The following is an 18,427-nucleotide window of genomic DNA, read 5'->3' as shown; positions in this document are numbered from 1 at the left end:
CCCCATGTGCAGGTGTCTGACCATCCAGGAAGCAGGGTCGAGGAGCTCCCAGTTGAAGTCCAGTTGCTGAGACGCACCCTGTTTTGGTGTTGCTGGGGCAGGGGGCTGATGGGGGTGCTGAACAGGTTTTAGAGGAGGTTCAGGGTGGCAGCGGATCTGGGGCCCAGCAGCCTTGTTTCTGATCCCAGGCCTGCCACTTCCCATTTAAGTGACTGTGAGTGGCAGAGGTCAAGGCTGGACTCCGGAAACGTGGGTCTGACACTCCTGAGGCCTCCCGGATGGTCCCAGCCGAAAGGACCCAGTGTGGGTCCCTTGGGCCTCGGTTTCCCTGGCTCAGGTGCCCTCAATCCCCAGGCACCCTCAGCTCAGGGCTGCCCACGACCTGGTGGGGGCACAGACCCCGGCGCCATTTCATGGGGTTCCCAGCTCCTGGCGCCCTCGTGCTCTTCCGTGAAACGGGACAGCAAGTGCGCTAATAGGAACGGTGCCTGGGCACAGGGGTGCGCCTGGACACCCTACGCCGTCGCAAGGTGGGTGCCGAGGAACTTGAGCTTCTAGCGTGCCAGGGATCGAAGGACGCGCCAGGATTTTGAGTATTAGGAGAAAAGAAACTCCTCTGAAATGAAGCCTCGTCGCCCCTTCCACTTTAAGGTGCCTCCTGCTTTCGGAGTTTCAAGGTGCACAGCGCGGCTGCCATTCCCTGAGGAGGGAAGTCGGGAACCGTCCTGCGGGGCCGGTCCCGCCGCTGCTCGTCTTCCTTCTCCACGTCCCCGCCCGGGGCTCCGCCGGCCCGACCCGCGGGGAACCTCCAGCCTCTGAGGACCTCACGCCGCTCGGAGACCCGCACAGCCCGGGTCGGGGCCGGGACTCCGGGCGGACGAGGTCCCCGTGGCGCCCGCACGCTCGCCCCACCCGCTCCTTTCGGCGCCGCGGGCAGGCGGGGGCAGAGTCCGCTCCCCTCCCCGCCCGCCGCTCCCCTCCCCGCCCGCCGCCGTCCCCCCTCCCCTCTCCTCCCCCCTCCTCCCCTCCCCTCCCCCCTCCTCCCTCCTCCCTTGGTGCCCTCCCCTCCCCCCTCCCCCCTCCCCGCCCCTCGCCTCCCCTCCTCTCCTCTCCCCTCGTGCCCTCCCCTACCCGCCCCTCCCCTCCTCCCCTCCTCGCCCCTCCCCTCCCCACTCCTCCCCTTCCCGCCCCTCCCCTCCTCTCCGCGCGGGGCGGGCTCCGCGCCACGTGACTCCGCGGCCGGGCCGGGACGCGACGGGACGCGCTGGGACCGGCGTCGGGGGTCGCGGGGACCATGCAGCGGAGGTGGGTCTTCGTGCTGCTCGACGTGCTGTGCTTACTGGTCGGTAAGAGCCGCGGGGACCCGGGTGTGGGGGGGACCCTCCCGGGACGGACACGCCCTCGGCTGCGCGCAAGTTTGCAGGGGAACGCGGAGGCTGCACGCCCTCGTCCCTCCGAGGACCCTGGAGGCGGGGACCTCGCGTGAGGACCAGACCTCCCTCCGCGCCCCGCACTGCGCGCGCCCTCCCAGGCCCGGGGGTCCCCGCGTCCCAGGCCCAGGGGGATGGGGGTCGCGAAAGGCCCGGGGAGCCGGGGCCAGCATCCCCCGCCCCGGCAGCAGGAAGTCTGTGCGGAGGGGCCGCGCGCGCGCCTCCCCTCCCGCCCCGCCTGGCCTGGGAGGTGATTCACGCGGGCGGCGGCCCGGGCGGGCCCGGGAGGTGGGGGCGGCCGCGGGTTACCCCGTCAAGGACGTCCGCCCCTCCGCCCCTGGGGTGGGCGCTCCCGGTGCGCGCGGAGAGGGCTGACCCTCGGTCCTGGCACCCAGTGCGTCGGCAGGATTCGAACCCGTGGACGTGCGGGGAGGTCCAGCCGCCCTCCTGGCTCGGGCGGGGGAGATACCGGAGATAAAGGCTGGGTCCCAGGCTTCGGGTGAACGGGGTGGCGGGGGGCCGGGAGGCCAGGAGAACCAAACCTGTCCGGCGGGTTTGCGGGCCACACTGGCAGAAGGGGCATCCCGAGGCCCCCCTCCCGCAGGGTCCCAGGAACAAAGGCCGAGTGTTTGCTCTGTGGCTGCATAGACAATGGCCCTGGAATTCTATCTCTGGGGGGTGCCCTCCTCCCCAACGTGTTTCCTGCTTCTCTGCCATCTCACAGCAGAGGCCAAGTCCTCTTACCTCCCGAAGGAGACCCTTTTTCAGGGTGGGCCAGGTGACAGCAAGAAGTCCCTGTGGGTGTCTGCCAGCCTTGGGTACCATTTCCTGAGCACCTGTGGTGTTATTTATTTAAACATTTAGGTGGCACTTTCTGTATGCCAGGAACTAAGCAACATGCAAATAACAAACATTTCCCTTACAACAGCCTGTGAGGGAGGTGCTGAGTCACCTGCCGGAGGTCACACAGCAGCGGGAGGTACAGCCGAGATGGGGTTGGCTGTTGCTGCTGTGTGCCAGGGGTGGTGGCCAGGCCGAGTGCACCTCCATGCTGGAAGCTTGCGCACACCACAGTTCAGTCAACACTGAGGTTGCAGATGCTGGCATGAGGGCAGTGTGAGGGCGGGAAGGCTCCCGGGGGCTAAATGAAGAGAAGGTGTCTGTTTTGGGGACCCCAGGGAGAGCTTTCTAGGCCGAGGGAAGCCCGGCGCCTGTCGTTATGGGGCTGCCTGAGTCTCTAGTTGGAGTTGCTGGGGCAGGGAGGTCGGACACGGAGGCTAACCTGTGTGAGCCTCCGCCCGACAAGAGCTGTGGGCAGGGGCTGCACTCCCTTCTCGGCATCTTGTAACCCTGACTTTCCACCCGGCCGGCAACTGCAGGAGCCTCCTCCAAGGCCCCTCCCTTCACAGCAGCTCCAGCCCCTCCTGTGTGGGAGCAGAAGGCAGGTTCTTACGTCCCGCCCTCTCCGCGGTCCTGCCCTGCCTCCAGGCCCTGGCGTTGCCCTTTTTTTTTTCTTGAGACGGAGTCTCGCCCTGTCGCCAGGCTGGAGTGCAGTGGTGCAACCTCGGCTCACTGCAACCTCCGCCTCCTGAGTTCAAACGATTCTCCTGCCTCAGCCTCCCGAGGAGCTGGGACACCGCCACACCCAGATAATTTTTGTATTTTTAGTAGAGATGGGGTTTCACCATGTTGGCCAGGATGGTCTCGATCTCCTGACCTCGTGATCCGCCCGCCTCGGCCTCCCAAAGTGCTGGGATTACAGGTGTGAGCCACCACGCCGGGCCTGCCCATTCTATTCTGCATTCCCTCACCTTTCTTGCTCTGTGAGGCAGACCTCTGTTTTCTTCACCAGATTATTTCCCCAGACTTAAGCCAGCATGGAAGGTGTACAGTGTCCTAGGGTCCTTGGAGTTAGCATGTCGGGAGGAGTGTGGGGCTCCCTGCCCCTCCGCTGACATTCAGAACTTAGAAAAGCCACACCCTTTTGTACCTGCCCTGCTGGGCCAAAGGATGCCCTGCCTTGGTTTGTCTCTGGGCTAGCCGACCCGGGCTTTTGTTGTGCACCTGCCCTCTGCCCCGTTCTCCGTAGATGACTCCTGCTTCCCTGGCCACCCTCAGCTCAGCAGGGCCCCAGGAGCCCCAGTGCCATGGCAGCACCTTCCGTAAGTGGCTCCTGAATGTGTCTTTGATCCCTGAGGCCAGGGCTGGGTCTGTCCTGGTCACCACGTGGCTGGTCGATGAAGGGGCAAGTGCGTGAGCGAAGGCGTCTCAGCTGTGCCCTTCCTTCGCTTCTTCCTGACTTCTCTGGCCTGCTCTTAGGTTAAAATAAGTCCTGCCTTATTTTAACCGATGTTTATTAAACATCTGCCCTGGCCAGGCCCTGAGGAGGCTCCAGGGACTCTGCCCTGAATACGGTAGGCCCTTCCTGGTGCCGGTGGGTGGATGGGGGGAAATCAATTCCAGTGTCCCACACGTGACTGCCTCATTCCACATGGGATTTGCATATGGAAGAGGGAAAAAGAGCAGATCTTTCCTTCTGTGAGAGGGACGCTGGCATGGACAGTCAGCAGGGGAGATGAGAGTGGAGGTTACTCAGAGCTACTTTGGGGCCCGGCACATAAATTACAGATACTTTGGGGCCTGGCACGTTGGCTCACACCTGTAATCTCAGCACTTTGGGAGGCTGATGCTGGAGGATCCCTGCAGCCCAGGAGTTTGTGACCAGCCTGGTCAACATGAGACCCCTGTCTCTACTTTTAAAAATTAAAAAATAAAAGATATTTTGGGCAGAGAGAAGTGGCTGTGCAAAGGTGGGTGTTTGCTGAGTTAGTTCGAGGAGCAGAAAGGAGGCTGCCAGGGTGTGAGGGGCAGAGCGCCTGAGGAGTTTGTGTTTGTCTGAGGGGGATGGGAAAGGGAGTGTTATTTGGGCTGTGAAAAAAGCTCTTCCTTGCTGTCTGGTGAGAGTAGAGGTGGGAGGCCTCCAGGCCAAGGCAGGTGTGTGGGGCCCCAAGGCAGGTGTGTGGGGCCCCAAGGCCCAGCTGGTGAGAGAACCTCACAGCTCCCAGGCTTTTCTTCCCCACCAGCCTCCCTGCCCTTCGCTATCCTGACGCTGGTGAACGCCCCGTACAAGCGAGGATTTTACTGCGGGGATGACTCCATCCGGTACCCCTACCGTCCAGATACCATCACCCACGGGCTCATGGCTGGGGTCACCACCACGGCCACCATCGTCCTTGTAAGGCAGGAGGGGCTCAGAGGGACTGGGTAGGGGGATGGGGTGGGGCACAGCTTTACCCTGGGGGCCTGATGGGGGGTGGCACAGCCCTGCCCTGGAGGTCTGTGTGGGGCCGGGGGACACAGCCTTGCCCTGAGTGGTGCCTGTGGGTAATAGGGCCCCCTTTAGAGTCCCCAGCTCTCCAGCAGCCTTGGGGAGGCCCGTGCGGAGGAGTGAGGGCCCCTAGGCCGACCGAGACCCCCAGTGGTTCCGCGGTTGCTCTTGCAGGTCTCGGCCGGGGAAGCCTACCTGGTGTACACAGACCGGCTCTATTCTCGCTCGGACTTCAACAACTACGTGGCTGCTGTATACAAGGTGCTGGGGACCTTCCTGTTTGGGGCTGCCGTGAGCCAGTCTCTGACAGACCTGGCCAAGTACATGATTGGGCGTCTGAGGCCCAACTTCCTAGCCGTCTGCGACCCCGACTGGAGCCGGGTCAACTGCTCGGTCTATGTGCAGCTGGAGAAGGTGTGCAGGGGAAACCCTGCTGATGTCACCGAGGCCAGGTGGGTGTGGACCAGCAGCCTTCACTCTTGTGGGGAATGGGAGCTGAAGAAGGCCCTGGAGCCAAATCACGAAGAGCCAGCAGGCAGCTGAGACTACAGGAGTGCGCCACCACGCCCGGCTAATTTTTGTATAAGTTAGTCCATTCTTGTATATACGTTTTTGAAGTTCATCCATGTTGTAACATTCTGTCAGTTTTTGCTTTAATTATTTTGGGGTTCTGTTGTTTAGTACATTTACCTTTGTAATTGTTATATATGTTTGAAAGATTGACCATTTCATCATCATAGAATGAGATATATGAGTTTTGTCTCAACAATTTTTGTCTTGATGTCTGTTTTGTCTGATATTAATATAGCTATTCTGGTTCTCTTTTTGTTATTGTTTGCATGGAATATTTTTTTTTTCCATTCTTGGACTTTCAACCTGTTTATGTCTCTGACTGTAAAGTAAGTGTCTTATACCTAGCATGAAATTGGGCCATGTTTCTTAATGTATTGTCCAATCTCTGATTTTTTTTGAGACAGAGGCTCACTCTGTCACCCAGGCTGGAGTGCAATGATCTGAGCTCACTGCAGCCTCGGACTCCCAGGCTCAAGCCATCTTCCCACCTGAGCCTCCCGAGTAACTAGGACTACAGGCACGTGCCACCACATCCAGCTACTGTTTATTTTTTTTTTTGGTAGAAACGGGGTTTTGCCATATTGCCCAGGCTGGTCTTGAACTCCTGAGCTCAAGTGATCCGCCCACTTTGGCCTCCTAAAGTGCTGGGATTACAGGTGTATGGCACCACATCCAGCCAGATCTCTGACTTTTTTTTTTTGTTTTTTTAATTATATATTAATCTTTTTATTGAATTAAGGCATTTAATGAAACTTTGACTTTTAATTGGAGTGTTTATTTATATTCAATGTAATTACTGATAAGGAAGGACCTCTGTCATTTTGTTGAGGTTTGCTTAGGTTATATCTTCTTTTTTCAGTTCCTCATTACTGTCTTTTTTTGTTTGTTTGTTTTGCTTTTAATTTTTTTTTTCTTTTAGAGATGGGGGTCTTGCTATCTTGCCCAGGACTTGAACTCCTGGGCTCAAACCATCCTCCCACCACCAAATCCGACTGGTTTTTAAATTTTTTTGTAGAAATAGGGTCTCACCATGTTGCCCAGGCTGGTCTCGAATGCCTGGGCTCAAGCAATCCTCTCGCCTCAGCCTCCCAAAGTGCTGGGATTAGAGGTGTGAGCCACCGAGCCCGTTCAGGGTAAATAATCTTTTTTTTTTTTCTTTTTTTTTTTTGAGACAGAGTCTGGGCCCAGGCTGGAGTGCAGTGGTGCAATCTTGGCTCACTGCAACCTCCACCTCCTGGGTTCAAGTGCTTCTCCTGCATCAGCCTCCCCAGTAGCTGGGATTACAGGTGTGCGCCACCACGCCCGGCTAATTTTTGTATTTTCATTTACTTTTATTAATTTTATTTTTTGAGACAGAATGTTATTCTGTCACCCAGGCTGGAGTGCAGTGTGCAGTGGTGTGATCTTGGCTCACTGCAACCTCTGCCTCCTGGGTTCAAGCGATTCTCCTACCTCAGATTCCTGAGTAGCTAGGACTACAGGCGTGCACCACCACGCCCGACTAACTTTTTGTATTTTTAGTAGAGATGGGGTTTCATCATGTTGGCCAGGCTGGTCTCGAACTCCTGATCTCAGGTGATCCACCCACCCTGGCCTCCCAAAGTGCTGGGATTACAGGCGTGAGCCACCATGCCCGGCCAGGCTGAATAATCTTTTTTTTTTTTCTTTTTTTCGGCCAGGCTGAATAATCTTTTTTTTTTCCTTTTCTTTTTTTTTTTTGAGAAAGAGTCTCACTGTGTCGCCCAGGCTGGAGTGTGGTGACGTGATCTCGTCTCACTACAGCCTCTGCCTCCTCGGTTTAAGCAATTCTCCTGCCTCAGCTTCCTGAGTAGCAGGCGTGAGCCACCACACCTGGCCCCAGCCGAATAATCTTTTTTTTTTTCTTTGAAACGAAGTCTCTCTCTTGTCCCCCAGGCTGGAGAGCAGTGGCACGATCTCGGCTCACTGTAACCTCTGCCTCCCGGGTTCAAGAGATTCTCTGCCTCAGCCTGCCGAGTAACTGGGATTACAAGTGTGTACCACTATGCCCAGCTAATTTTTTGTATTAAGTATAGACGGGGTTTCACCATGTTGGCTAGGCTGGCCTCGAACTCCTGACCTCAGGTGATCCACCCGCCTCGGCCTCCCAAAGTGCTGGGATTACAGGCTGAGCCACCGTGCCAGGCCAAATAATCTTAATTGACCTATTTTCTTTGTTTTTTTGAGTTGGAGTCTTGCTCTGTCGCCCAGGCTGGAGTGCAGTGGCATAATCTCAGCTCACTGCAACCTCTGCTTCCTGGGTTCAAGCAATTCTCCTGCCTCAGCCTCCCGAGTAGCTGGGATTACAGGCGTGTGCCTCTGCGCCCAGCTAATTTTTGTATTTTTAGTAGAGACGGGGTTTCGCCATGTTGGCCAGGCTGGTCTCGAACTCCTGACCTTTGTGATCTGCCCGTCTCTGCCTCCCAAAGTGCTGGGATGACAGGTGTGAGCCGCCGCGCCCGGCCAATTGACCTATTTTCAAGTTCATTGTCTTTTTTCTTCTGCTTCCTCAGACCTGCTATTGAGCCTCCCTCAAGTGATTTTTCATTTCAGATAACCAAATCTTTATTTGGTTCCTTTTTATAACTTCTTTCTCTTTATTGATATTCTCTGTTTGGTGAGACATTGTTCTCATATTTCTTTGGCTCTTTGAACATAGTATTTATTTATTTATTTTTACTTTTTTCTTTGAACATATTTTAAATGGCTAACTAGAAGTGTTTGTCTAGAACCCAGGCTTGGTGGCACACAACTGTTGTCACAGCTATTTGGGAGGCTGAGGCAGGAGGATCGCTGGAGCCCAGAAGTTCAAGTCAGGCCCTCTCTTAGAAAGTGTCTAGTAAGTCCAACATCTGGGTGTCCTGAGGGACAATTTCTATTATTACATTTTTTTCCCTGTGTATTGGCCACACCTGTGTTTTTCTACATGCCTTGTAATTTTTTTTTTTTTTGAGACAGAGTCTCACCCTGTTGCCAGGTTGGAGTGCAGTGGCGATCTCGGCTCACTGCAACCTCCACCTCCCAAGTTCAAGCAAATCTCCTGCCTCAGCCTCCCAAGTAGCTGGGACTACAGGCATGTGCCACCACACCCAGCTAATTTTTGTATTTTTGGTACAGACGGCGTTTCACCGTGTGGGCCAGGATGGTCTTGATCTCTTGACCTCGTGATCCGCCCGCCTCGGCCTCCCAAAGTCCTGGGATTACAGGAGTGGGCCACCGCACCCCCGGCCTGTTTTGCTTTGTTTTAAACTGGGTGTTTAGAATATTATAATGTAGCAACTCTGGAAATATGATCCTATGCCCTCTCCCGGGTTTGTTCTTGCTGTTTGTTGCAGTAGTTATTTGTTTAATGACTTTTCTGGTTGTAAAGTCTGTATTTTTTGTCACGTGTGGCCGTTTCTTCCTATTCTTTTAGCCCAGTGGTAAGTGATAGGACAGAGATTTCCTTAAACATCTGGAATCAAAAAAACCCATAAAACCCTCCCAGAGTTTGTAGAAGGGTCTGTGTGCATGTGGGGTCAGCCCTTCCGCGGTTAAACACATTTTCAACTCTGCCTTAGCTTTTGCTTCCTGTGTGTGCGGAGCCTGAAGGCGGCCAGACGTGAGAGCTTAGCTTCGGGCCCTCGCAGGCCTCTCCTGAGCTCCTGCCCAGCTCTGTCTGCGTTCCAGGCCCTCATCGCCCAGAGCATTTTATTCCCTGGCCTGTTTGGTTAGTCTGTTGTTTGCCTCATCTGCTGTCTGTGGCCCCAGGCAGCAGAGAATAATAAATTTGTTGTGAATGTTTCCTACAAATGTCCCCCAGGTAGCACCTCAGCACTGGGAGAATGTCCAGTCAGGTGAGATCAGGGCCAGCCCTTGAGCCATACTCCCGTCCACAGTTGCAAATAAAGTCTGTTCTTGGAATCCTCAGGCCACCACCAGTCTAGGCAGTGGGAGAGGGACCAGGATGAGTTAAAATGCCACAAGGCTGTTTGTTCTGAGATTCAGCTGGTTTATCTTGATAAGTCTTCTGGTGGCTGCAAGCTTTTGATTAGTTCCAAAAAAGTTGATTGTGACTTTTTTGCCATTTTTAAAAATTGCTTTTGAAGTTTCTTGCTCTGCTATTTTCTGTCTCTCTTGATGTCCTTCACCGAATCTTGAATTTATATAAAAATAAGTCTTCCCTCAGTTCCGCAGATGGGAGAAAATCCTGAAAAGAAACATGGTGAAAACGAAACTGTGGTGTTGCCTGCTTGCCAGACATGATTGTCTGCCCTGGGTTTTGGGTTCAGGCCTCAGAGTCTTCACGGATGAGGCATCTCATGCCACAGCCCCAGTCAAAGACTCTTATTCCATTATCAGATAACTGGAACAGAAAAAGGGAACAGTTTCTGCTACTGGGATTTGAGTGCATCTTACAGCAGCAGCCTCCGTGTCGAACCCTCCCTTCTGTGGGCAGGGCGGGGACAAGGGGGAGGTTGGAAGGCACTGAGTGAGCCACCTGCCCCTTCTCCTTCCTCAGGTTGTCTTTCTACTCGGGACACTCTTCCTTTGGGATGTACTGCATGGTGTTCTTGGCGGTGAGTCTGTTTCTCCCGGGCTTGCTTTTCGGGGGAACCATGGCTAAGTCCCTCCCTTCCCTGGACCTCAGTTTTTCCAGCTGTAAAATGGGTGGGTAGTGGTGGTGATGGGGGCTAACTGATTTGTTTATAAAAACGGGAGGCCCTGGGCTGACCAGTGTTTGCCTCCAGCCTCAGTGCTGCCATCTGTGCAGTGGGAGTGGGAGCGCCTGGCAGGTGCAAGGCTAACACGTCTGTGCAGTGGGAGTGGGAGCGCCTGGCAGGTGCACAGGCTAACACGTCTGTGCAGGGGGAGGGGGAGCATCTGGCAGGTGCACAGGCTAACATGTCTGTGCAGGGGGAGGGGGAGCGCCTGGCAGGTGCAAGGCTAACACGTCTGTGCAGGGGGAGGGGGAGCGCCTGGCAGGTGCACAGGCTAACACGTCTGTGCAGGGGGAGGGGGAGCGCCTGGCAGGTGCACAGGTTAACACGTCTGTGCAGGGGGAGGGGGCGCGCCTGGCAGGTGCAAGGCTAACACGTCCTCTCCCCACTCCAGCTGTATGTGCAGGCACGGCTCTGTTGGAAGTGGGCACGGCTGCTGCGACCCACAGTCCAGTTCTTCCTGGTGGCCTTTGCCCTCTACGTGGGCTACACCCGCGTGTCTGATTACAAACACCACTGGAGCGATGTCCTTGTTGGCCTCCTGCAGGGGGCACTGGTGGCTGCCCTCACTGTGAGCTTCTAACCCTGACTCTATCCCCTGTGTTGTCCAGAGGCCACTCCCCGGCCAACCCTAGTGCTGCCCTGGGTACCCTTGCCCCACTGAGTCCTTCCTTGGGCCTCCTCCCTGTCAGTCCTCCCTGGGACCCCTTCCCCCAACCCCAGTCCTTCCCTTTACCCCATCCTTCCCCCCAGTCCTCCCCTGGACCCCTTCCCCCAACCCCAGTCCTTACCTGGACCCTCTTCATTACCCCCAAAGTCCTCCCCTGCACCCCAGTGCACAGGACTCCTTTCCGTGCACCCCAGTCCTTCTCTGGACCCCTGGCCCTACTGCAGTTCTTCCCTGGGCCTGTCAGCTCCTCAGTGCTCCCCACTGGTCCTCCACTAAGAGCGCTCTCTTCCCACCCCAGGCACTACTCCTCTCATTTCCCACCTAGGCCTCTCGCTCCCACCTGGGACCCTGTTCCTCCCCCTCCTGCTCATGCCCATGTCCCTGGTACCTGGACAGCCCCCTGCCCATTCTCACCACTCTCCGCTCTACCAGGTCCGCTACATCTCAGACTTCTTCAAAGCCCGACCCCCACAGCACTGTCTGAAGGAGGAGGAGCTGGAACGGAAGCCCAGCCTGTCACTGACGTTGACCCTGGGCGAGGCTGACCACAACCACTACGGATACCCGCACTCCTCCTCCTGAGGCCGGACCCCGCCCAGGCAGGGAGCTGCTGTGAGTCCAGCTGAGGCCCACCCAGGTGGTCCCTCCGGCCCTGGTTAGGCACTGAGGGCTCTGGACGGGCTCCAGGAACCCTGGGCTGATGGGAGCAGTGAGCGGGTTCCGCTGCCCCCTGCCCTGCACTGGACCAGGGGTCTGGAGATGCCTGGGTAGCCCTCAGCATTTGGAGGGGAACCTGTTCCCGTTGGCCCCCAAATATTCCCTTCTTTTTATGGGGTTAAGGAAGGGACCGAGAGATCAGATAGTTGCTGTTTTGTAAAATGTAATGTATATGTGGTTTTTAGTAAAATAGGGCACCTGTTTGACAAACGGTCTCAGTGCCTCTGTTCCTTATGGCCGTTCTGGGACTGTGTTTCTCACATCCGAGGGCTCCCCTGCTGGGCTCAGCGCAGCTCAGCTATCAAGCAAACTCACCTGCTGTCATGGTAGAAGCCAGAAGCCAACTTTCTTGCGTTTCTTGCGTTTCTCCCTTGCGTTTCTCCCTTGCGTTTCTCCCAGCACAGTGCTGGGGTCAAGGGTCAGGTGGATCAGCACACACGAGGGTCATTTCACTGCTGAGAGAGGCCTAAACAAAAGGCTGCTGCAGGTTGAAGGACCCAGCCTCCCTCGGGGAGGCCCCTGCCCCACGTTCCTAGTAGAGGCTTCTGAACAGAGGCACTTGGGCTGAGAGCGCGGTGTGAGTGAGCACGTGGCTGGACGCCCCCAGGGCCTGAGTCCGGGTGGGGAGGGCAGTATCCCTGGGAGGTCCGCCGGGAGAGCCCGTTGTCAGGCCTGAAGGACCACACACAGGATTTTAGCCTGGAGCCGGCGCCTCAGCCCCCTTCTGAACCCCTCCACAGGTTTGTCCAGTCCCTGTGTCCTTTAGGCCCAAAGCTGGTCTCTCTGGCCCGAACCCCTCCCCTCTGTTCATGTCAACCCCTGTGCACCTGGGGGCCACACTTCTGAAACAGGGAATTCAGGGGCTGGTTGCCCTGAAGTGAATACGGAACATACAGAGCTTACTTTTTCAATGGAGAGTAAAAAGGGTAAATTTGTGTTTTTAAAGTGGGTAACTTAAGTATCTTATTCCCTGGCCCCTGCAGGGTGTTCCTATCAGGCCTGAGCCTACGGTGAGGGTAATGTAGCACTGGGCGGGGAGGGCGGGGGGCAAAGATGCAGCCTGGGAGCCCCAACCTAGGGGCCAAGATGGAGGAGACCTGCCCTTGGCGGATGGGAAGGAAGGTGACCCAGACACTGCAGAACTCTCGCTCAAACGTCAGGGACTTGGCTCCACGCAGGTGTCAGACAGGTTCCTGGCCAAGAAAGTCACACTGAAGCTTCCCAGGGCCAAGGAGCTCAGGTATCCCAGGACGCAGACTACCAGGATGTATCTGGGCTCAGAATGTGAGCCTCTGGCAGTGGATGGGGGAGAGGTTCCCAGCCAGACCCCGCGGACAGAGTCACTTGGATCAGGAGCAAATGGGAAAGACGCAGAGGCCCTGACACCAGCCAGCACCTCAGTCTCCTCCCAGGTGCAATGGCCTTGAAAGCCAGGACCGCAGTGAGGGATGAGGGCAAGTCTGTGGACGCAGCTACAGTGCACACGACTCGTGTGGTTTGCTGGGGGGCAGGTGGCCGTGTTGGGACGGCCAGTGAAGAGTGAGGAGCAGAGGAAGCTCGGGGTGAGGGAGATGACGCAGCTGAGTCCAGCCATTGGCCTTGACTGGGGGAGTCTCCGTGCTTCACAAAGACCACCGGCACCACAGCTGTGAGAGCAGAGAAGGAAAGAGCTGTGCTGACCACAGCCATCCCCAGAGGGTCCTCCAAAGCCAGAAGGGCCCAGCTTTGGTTTCGGAGCCAGTGGCCTCTCGCTGTTTCTGTGCTGCCCAGCTGGACCACGCATGCACTGGTCTGCATCTGATGAGAAAAGCCCAGACGCTGTGTGTCGGGCTCAGGAATTCTCACAGATTCCCAGCACCAGGAGAGCAGACACGCTGGAGCGTTTCTCTACCCACACGGAGCGATGGGGAAGCTCTCGTGCATAATTTTAGGTTTACACTGCCCACACCCTTATGGTTTTATGGAAAAAAATAGTATTTTCTCTCATTGTACAAGGAGGGTATTTTTTCCGTTGTTTCTCACAGGAAACTCAGATTCTTAGCCACGTGAATGTCATTTCCCATGGCAATGTCCTCCTGGCCCGGCATTTCTCCTACCTTCTGAGGCTAATTGGTTTTTGAAAAACTCCTGAGTATTTGATGAGAGGCAGAAATTTTTTTGAGCTTGTTAGCTACAATATGTTATTGTGGTTTTGTAGGAAATCATACGTACTTTTTTTTTTTTTTTTGAGACGGAGTCTCACTCTGTCGCCCAGGCCGGAGTGCAATGGCGCGATCTCGGCTCACTGCAAGCTCCGGCTCCCGGGTTCACGCCATTCTCCTGCTCAGCCTCCCGAGTAGCTGGAACTACAGGGGCCTGCCACCACGCCCGGCTAATTTTTGTATTTTTTTTTAGTAGAGACGGGGTTTCACCGTGTTAGCCAGGATGGTCTTGATCTCCTGACCTCGTGATCTGCCCGCCTCGGCCTCCCAAAGTGCTGGGAGTACAGGCGTGAGCCACCGCGCCCGGCCATGTACTTTGTTTTTTAGAGACAGGGTCTCATTCTGTTGCCCAGGCTGGAGAGCAGTGGTGCAGTTACTGCTCACTGCAGGCTCGACCTCCCAGGCTCAAGTGATCCTCCCGCCTCAGCCTCCTGAGCGGCTGGGACTACAGGGGCCCGCCACGACGCCCGGCTGATTTTTTTTTGTATTTTTTTTTAGTAGAGACGGGGTTTCACCGTGTTGGCCAGGATGGTCTCGATCTCCTGACCTCGTGATCTGCCCGCCTCGGCCTCCTGAGCAGCTGGGACTACAGGCGTGAGCCACCGCGCCCGGCTAATCTTTTTTGTATTTTTAGTAGAGACGGGGTTTCACCGTGTTGGCCAGGATGGTCTCGATCTCCTGACCTCGTGATCTGCCCGCCTCGGCCTCCTGAGCAGCTGGGACTACAGGCGTGAGCCACCGCGCCCGGCTAATCTTTTTTGTATTTTTAGTAGAGACGGGGTTTCACCGTGTTGGCCAGGATGGTCTCGATCTCCTGACCTCGTGATCCTCCCGCCTCAGCCTCCTGAGCAGCTGGGACTACAGGGGCCCGCCACCACGCCCGGCTGATTTTTTTTTGTATTTTTTTTTAGTAGAGACGGGGTTTCACCGTGTTGGCCAGGATGGTCTCGATCTCCTGACCTCGTGATCTGCCCGCCTCGGCCTCCTGAGCAGCTGGGATTACAGGCGTGAGCCACCGCGCCCGGCTGATTTTTTTTTGTATTTTTTTTTAGTAGAGACGGGGTTTCACCGTGTTGGCCAGGATGGTCTCGATCTCCTGACCTCGTGATCTGCCCGCCTCGGCCTCCTGAGCAGCTGGGACTACAGGCGTGAGCCACCGCGCCCGGCTAATCTTTTTTGTATTTTTAGTAGAGACGGGGTTTCACCGTGTTGGCCAGGATGGTCTCGATCTCCTGACCTCGTGATCCGCCCGCCTCGGCCTCCTGAGCAGCTGGGACTACAGGCGTGAGCCACCACGCCCGGCTGATTTTTTTTTGTATTTTTTTTTAGTAGAGACGGGGTTTCACCGTGTTGGCCAGGATGGTCTCGATCTCCTGACCTCGTGATCTGCCCGCCTCGGCCTCCTGAGCAGCTGGGATTACAGGCGTGAGCCACCACCGCACCCACTTGGCGTGCTTACTTTTCTTATAGGTGCAAACTGAAGTATTTAGGAGTGAAATTTTGTGATGTCTGCAACTTACAATATTTCATAACACAAAAACATGAATCAAACATGGCAAAATATTAGTGGCTGTTAAGTCTATGTGCTGTGTATGTGGGGATCACTATGCTACTCTTTGAAAAATTTTATCTTAAGTCAAAAAAGGAAAACTCTGCCTGAGAAAATTGTCCTAAGTTCAAAATGTCATTACCTTTACTTTTAGTGGGACAATATTTATTTATTATTTATTTATTTATTTATTTATTTATTTTTGAGAAGGAGTCTCGCTCTATTGCCCAGGCTGGAGTGCAGTGGCACGATCTTGGCTCACTGCAACCTCCGCCTTCCGGGTTCGCGCCGTTCTCCTGCCTCAGCCTCCTGAGTAGCTGGGATTACAGGCACCTGCCACTGTGCCCGACTAATTTTTGTATTTTTAGTAGAGACGGAGTTTCACCCTGTTGGCCAGGCTGGTCCCGAACTCCTGACCTCGGGTGATCCACCCGCCTCGGCCTCCCAAGGTGCTGGGACTGTAGACGTGAGCCACTGTGCCCGGCCACATTATTTAAACTTTTAACGTTAGTTATTAGGACCTGATGCAAGAAGGCAGTGTTTCCTTGACTTCACACGGCAGTGGTGTGGCCTGCGGCCTTCTGGACCGCGTTGGTGATGGGGATTTGGGGGTCTGTGAGCCCCCAGGGTTGGTCTGGGTGTTTCCCCAGAGGCTTGTTGAGCCCCAAGCCTGAATGTCTGCCCCCCGTGCTCTCAGCTGCTGACCACCTCCTACGACGGGAAGAGACGGGAAGAGGTACGTTGTCTGCAATGTAGAGAATCTTTGTTCTTCCGTCTCCCGCCGCGTATTTTCAGGAGCTGCACAGCTCCCAGGTCTCACCCTTCGCCTGTTGACTTCCCATTTCTGAGACGTAACGAGCTGCGGCATTTTGTTAGCCTTGTTTTGAACAGTTGTGATTTGTTGGATCTAAGCCTAGTTTTGTTTGTTTTTACTTTGAGTTGCTGTTTTATAAGCAAGCAGCCTAGTTTAGACATTTTAATGGCATTACAAGGACAGGAAATCTCCAGGAAGAATGAACAGACCAGGCAAGGCATGTGGTGAGGGCATGCACAGCAGATGGAAGCTTAGGTTATTTGGAATTATTAGGTTCCAGCAATGGAATTTATGAGTGAATTAGCCCAGTGAATGAATAGATGATGACTGAGTAAAGAAGACTTACCTGTGATTCCATGGCCCTCGCCTGGGGTCAGGGCAGGGTGGGTGTGGACGGGAGGGTGTCGCTGCAGGTGCTTACCTGTCTGGCTGGAAGCCTCCCCCCCTACATGTGGACAAGCAACACAGCTTCCCTGCAGGGGTTTCCTGAGTCCAGGGCCACACCACAGGCTGCACCTCAGGGAATCCACAACACAACATGAGAGATTTTTGTCATAACTTTGAGCAATAGGTACAGCAGTTGAGATATCTAATAGAAAAGGTAATAGTATGCTTTTAGAGAGGTGTGGGTGTTCTTTTTTGAGACAGGGTCTGGCTCTGTCACCCAGGCAGGACTGCAGTGGTGCAATCACTGCTCACTGCAGCCTTGACCTCCCAGGCTCAAGCGATCCCCCCGCCTCAGACTCCCGAGTAGCGGGAAGTATAGATGTACGCCACCACGCCCGGCTAATTTTTATATTTTTTTTGATAGAGACTGGGGTTCTGCCATGTTGCCCAGGCTGCTCTCGAAATCCTGGTCTCAAGCAATCCTCCTGCCAGCTTCCCAGAGTGCTGGAATTACAAGCGTGAGCCACTGTACCTGGCCAGTAGTACAGTTTTTCTAAAGACAAAATGATTTTCAAATTATGAATGGATGGAACAGTAGCTAAATGAAATTAAACTCCATGTTAGGAAAGAAACGTCACATGCCAATGCTTACTGAGAGGCAGATGGCACAACTGATCTTCGAAGGCTCATGTGGAATTGATACTACATTGCTAAATTCTCCAGCCCTATTTCAGATTAAAAGACTTACATTTTGTAATCAATCAATTAATTAATTGATAAAACATCGTAGTCCACATCCTGACCTGATCTATTATAAACATTTGAAAGCACCTTCCTCTAGACGTTGGACAATGAGTTGAAACTCCTAGACAGTTATGCAGGTGGTTTATGGTATCTGTGGACATTGAAACGCAGGGAGGGCGTGACTTCTTATGTCAGAGCTTAACCGTTAAAGCCACCCCGTGAATCCAGTGGCTCCCTGTTGCCTTCTGCTCTGTGGTCAATTCTGGACCCCATGGAGACTGAGACACAAACTGCCACCTTCAGAAACTTTGGTACCCCCGAAAAGTCCTCACAGTTCAGAATGTCGCGTCCTGCCAGGTGTTTTCTTCCCTTGGAGGAGACGTGCCCCCGGCGTATCGTTAGCCTGGCTGCCGCTCAGGTGGGAGAGCAGCAGAGAGAGATGCATTGCCACGTAATGGAACATGAATTCCAACAATGAAACAACCATGGTGAAAAACACATTTGGAATATTTTAGCTGCTGGCTCTGTGGAAAATCAACTCTAAAAAGACAAGTATTTATATTGAGGAAGACAGAATTCTGTGACTATGATATAAGATAATATGTGAGACACTTGGCAAACTTTTACACATCAAAATGCTCATACATATGTATGTCAATGTTAATGGAAATGCCAGCCACACTTTGGATCTTGAGATCAGGAGGCCCTCATGGCACCCTGTGAATGTGAGAACTTAGCTTCAATCCCAGCTACTGCAGACGGGGCTGGGTCACCTGCGTGGTCACAGCCTCTGCGCCTCATGTTCTTTGTCTGAATTACAGAGGCAGAGGTAATCTTCCCAAAGCGGTCCAGGCTTCAGTGAGATGAGTTATGCAGATCTATCAGCAGAATGACTTGGACAGGGAGAGGTTCCATAACTGTCTTCTTTCCAGAGTCACTCAGAGCGATTGTGAGTGAGACTGGAAAGTAGCCCACTGGGAAAGGAGGCTGGGCTAGCCCCGAGTGCCCATGTGCAGGGAGGAGGTGACCTGGAGCCCTGTCCTCCATTGGAGCAAACGTCTCACATCTACTAGTTGAAATGGAGGCCTTGATCCACAAGGAGACACATGCAGATGCACCTTTAACCCCAGAGAAGGACACCAGTGCCTGTCACCCGGGCTCTTGTAGGCCTTGTAAGGATGATATAGTTGCAATCAGTAAGGCCAATAAATTACAGATTCTGAGGACAAGAGACAGCATTGGAGCTGGGGTCATCCAGAAGAGTTACCTGTGGGAATAGATGCGGCCCCCAGATCC

The 18,427-nt window shown here is 54.6% G+C and overlaps 1 protein-coding gene across 4 annotated transcripts; it reads left to right on the top strand.

The window, feature by feature from the left end:
- Positions 1–870: 870 nt before the first annotated feature.
- PLPP2 (phospholipid phosphatase 2) lies at positions 871–11,646 on the top strand. 4 transcript variants are annotated; one of them, XM_063701896.1, is made up of 7 exons: positions 1,233–1,305; positions 3,520–3,592; positions 4,514–4,665; positions 4,933–5,210; positions 9,851–9,908; positions 10,444–10,620; positions 11,152–11,646. In XM_063701896.1, the coding sequence occupies exons 2-7, from the start codon at positions 3,520–3,522 to the stop codon at positions 11,299–11,301; spliced, it is 888 nt and encodes a 295-aa protein (XP_063557966.1). In that variant the 5' UTR covers positions 1,233–1,305; the 3' UTR covers positions 11,302–11,646. The 4 variants fall into 4 exon arrangements, with proteins under 4 accessions (XP_030862229.1, XP_030862230.1, XP_063557966.1 ...); XM_055370975.2 differs by having other exon boundaries at positions 1,251–1,346; XM_031006369.2 differs by lacking the exon at positions 3,520–3,592 and having other exon boundaries at positions 871–1,346.
- The last annotated feature ends 6,781 nt before the right edge of the window (positions 11,647–18,427 follow it).

The sequence above is a fragment of the Gorilla gorilla genome, chromosome 20 (genome assembly GCF_029281585.2).
Source record: "Gorilla gorilla gorilla isolate KB3781 chromosome 20, NHGRI_mGorGor1-v2.1_pri, whole genome shotgun sequence".
NCBI lineage: Eukaryota > Metazoa > Chordata > Mammalia > Primates > Hominidae > Gorilla > Gorilla gorilla.
This window is presented reverse-complemented; position numbering and strand designations above follow the sequence as displayed.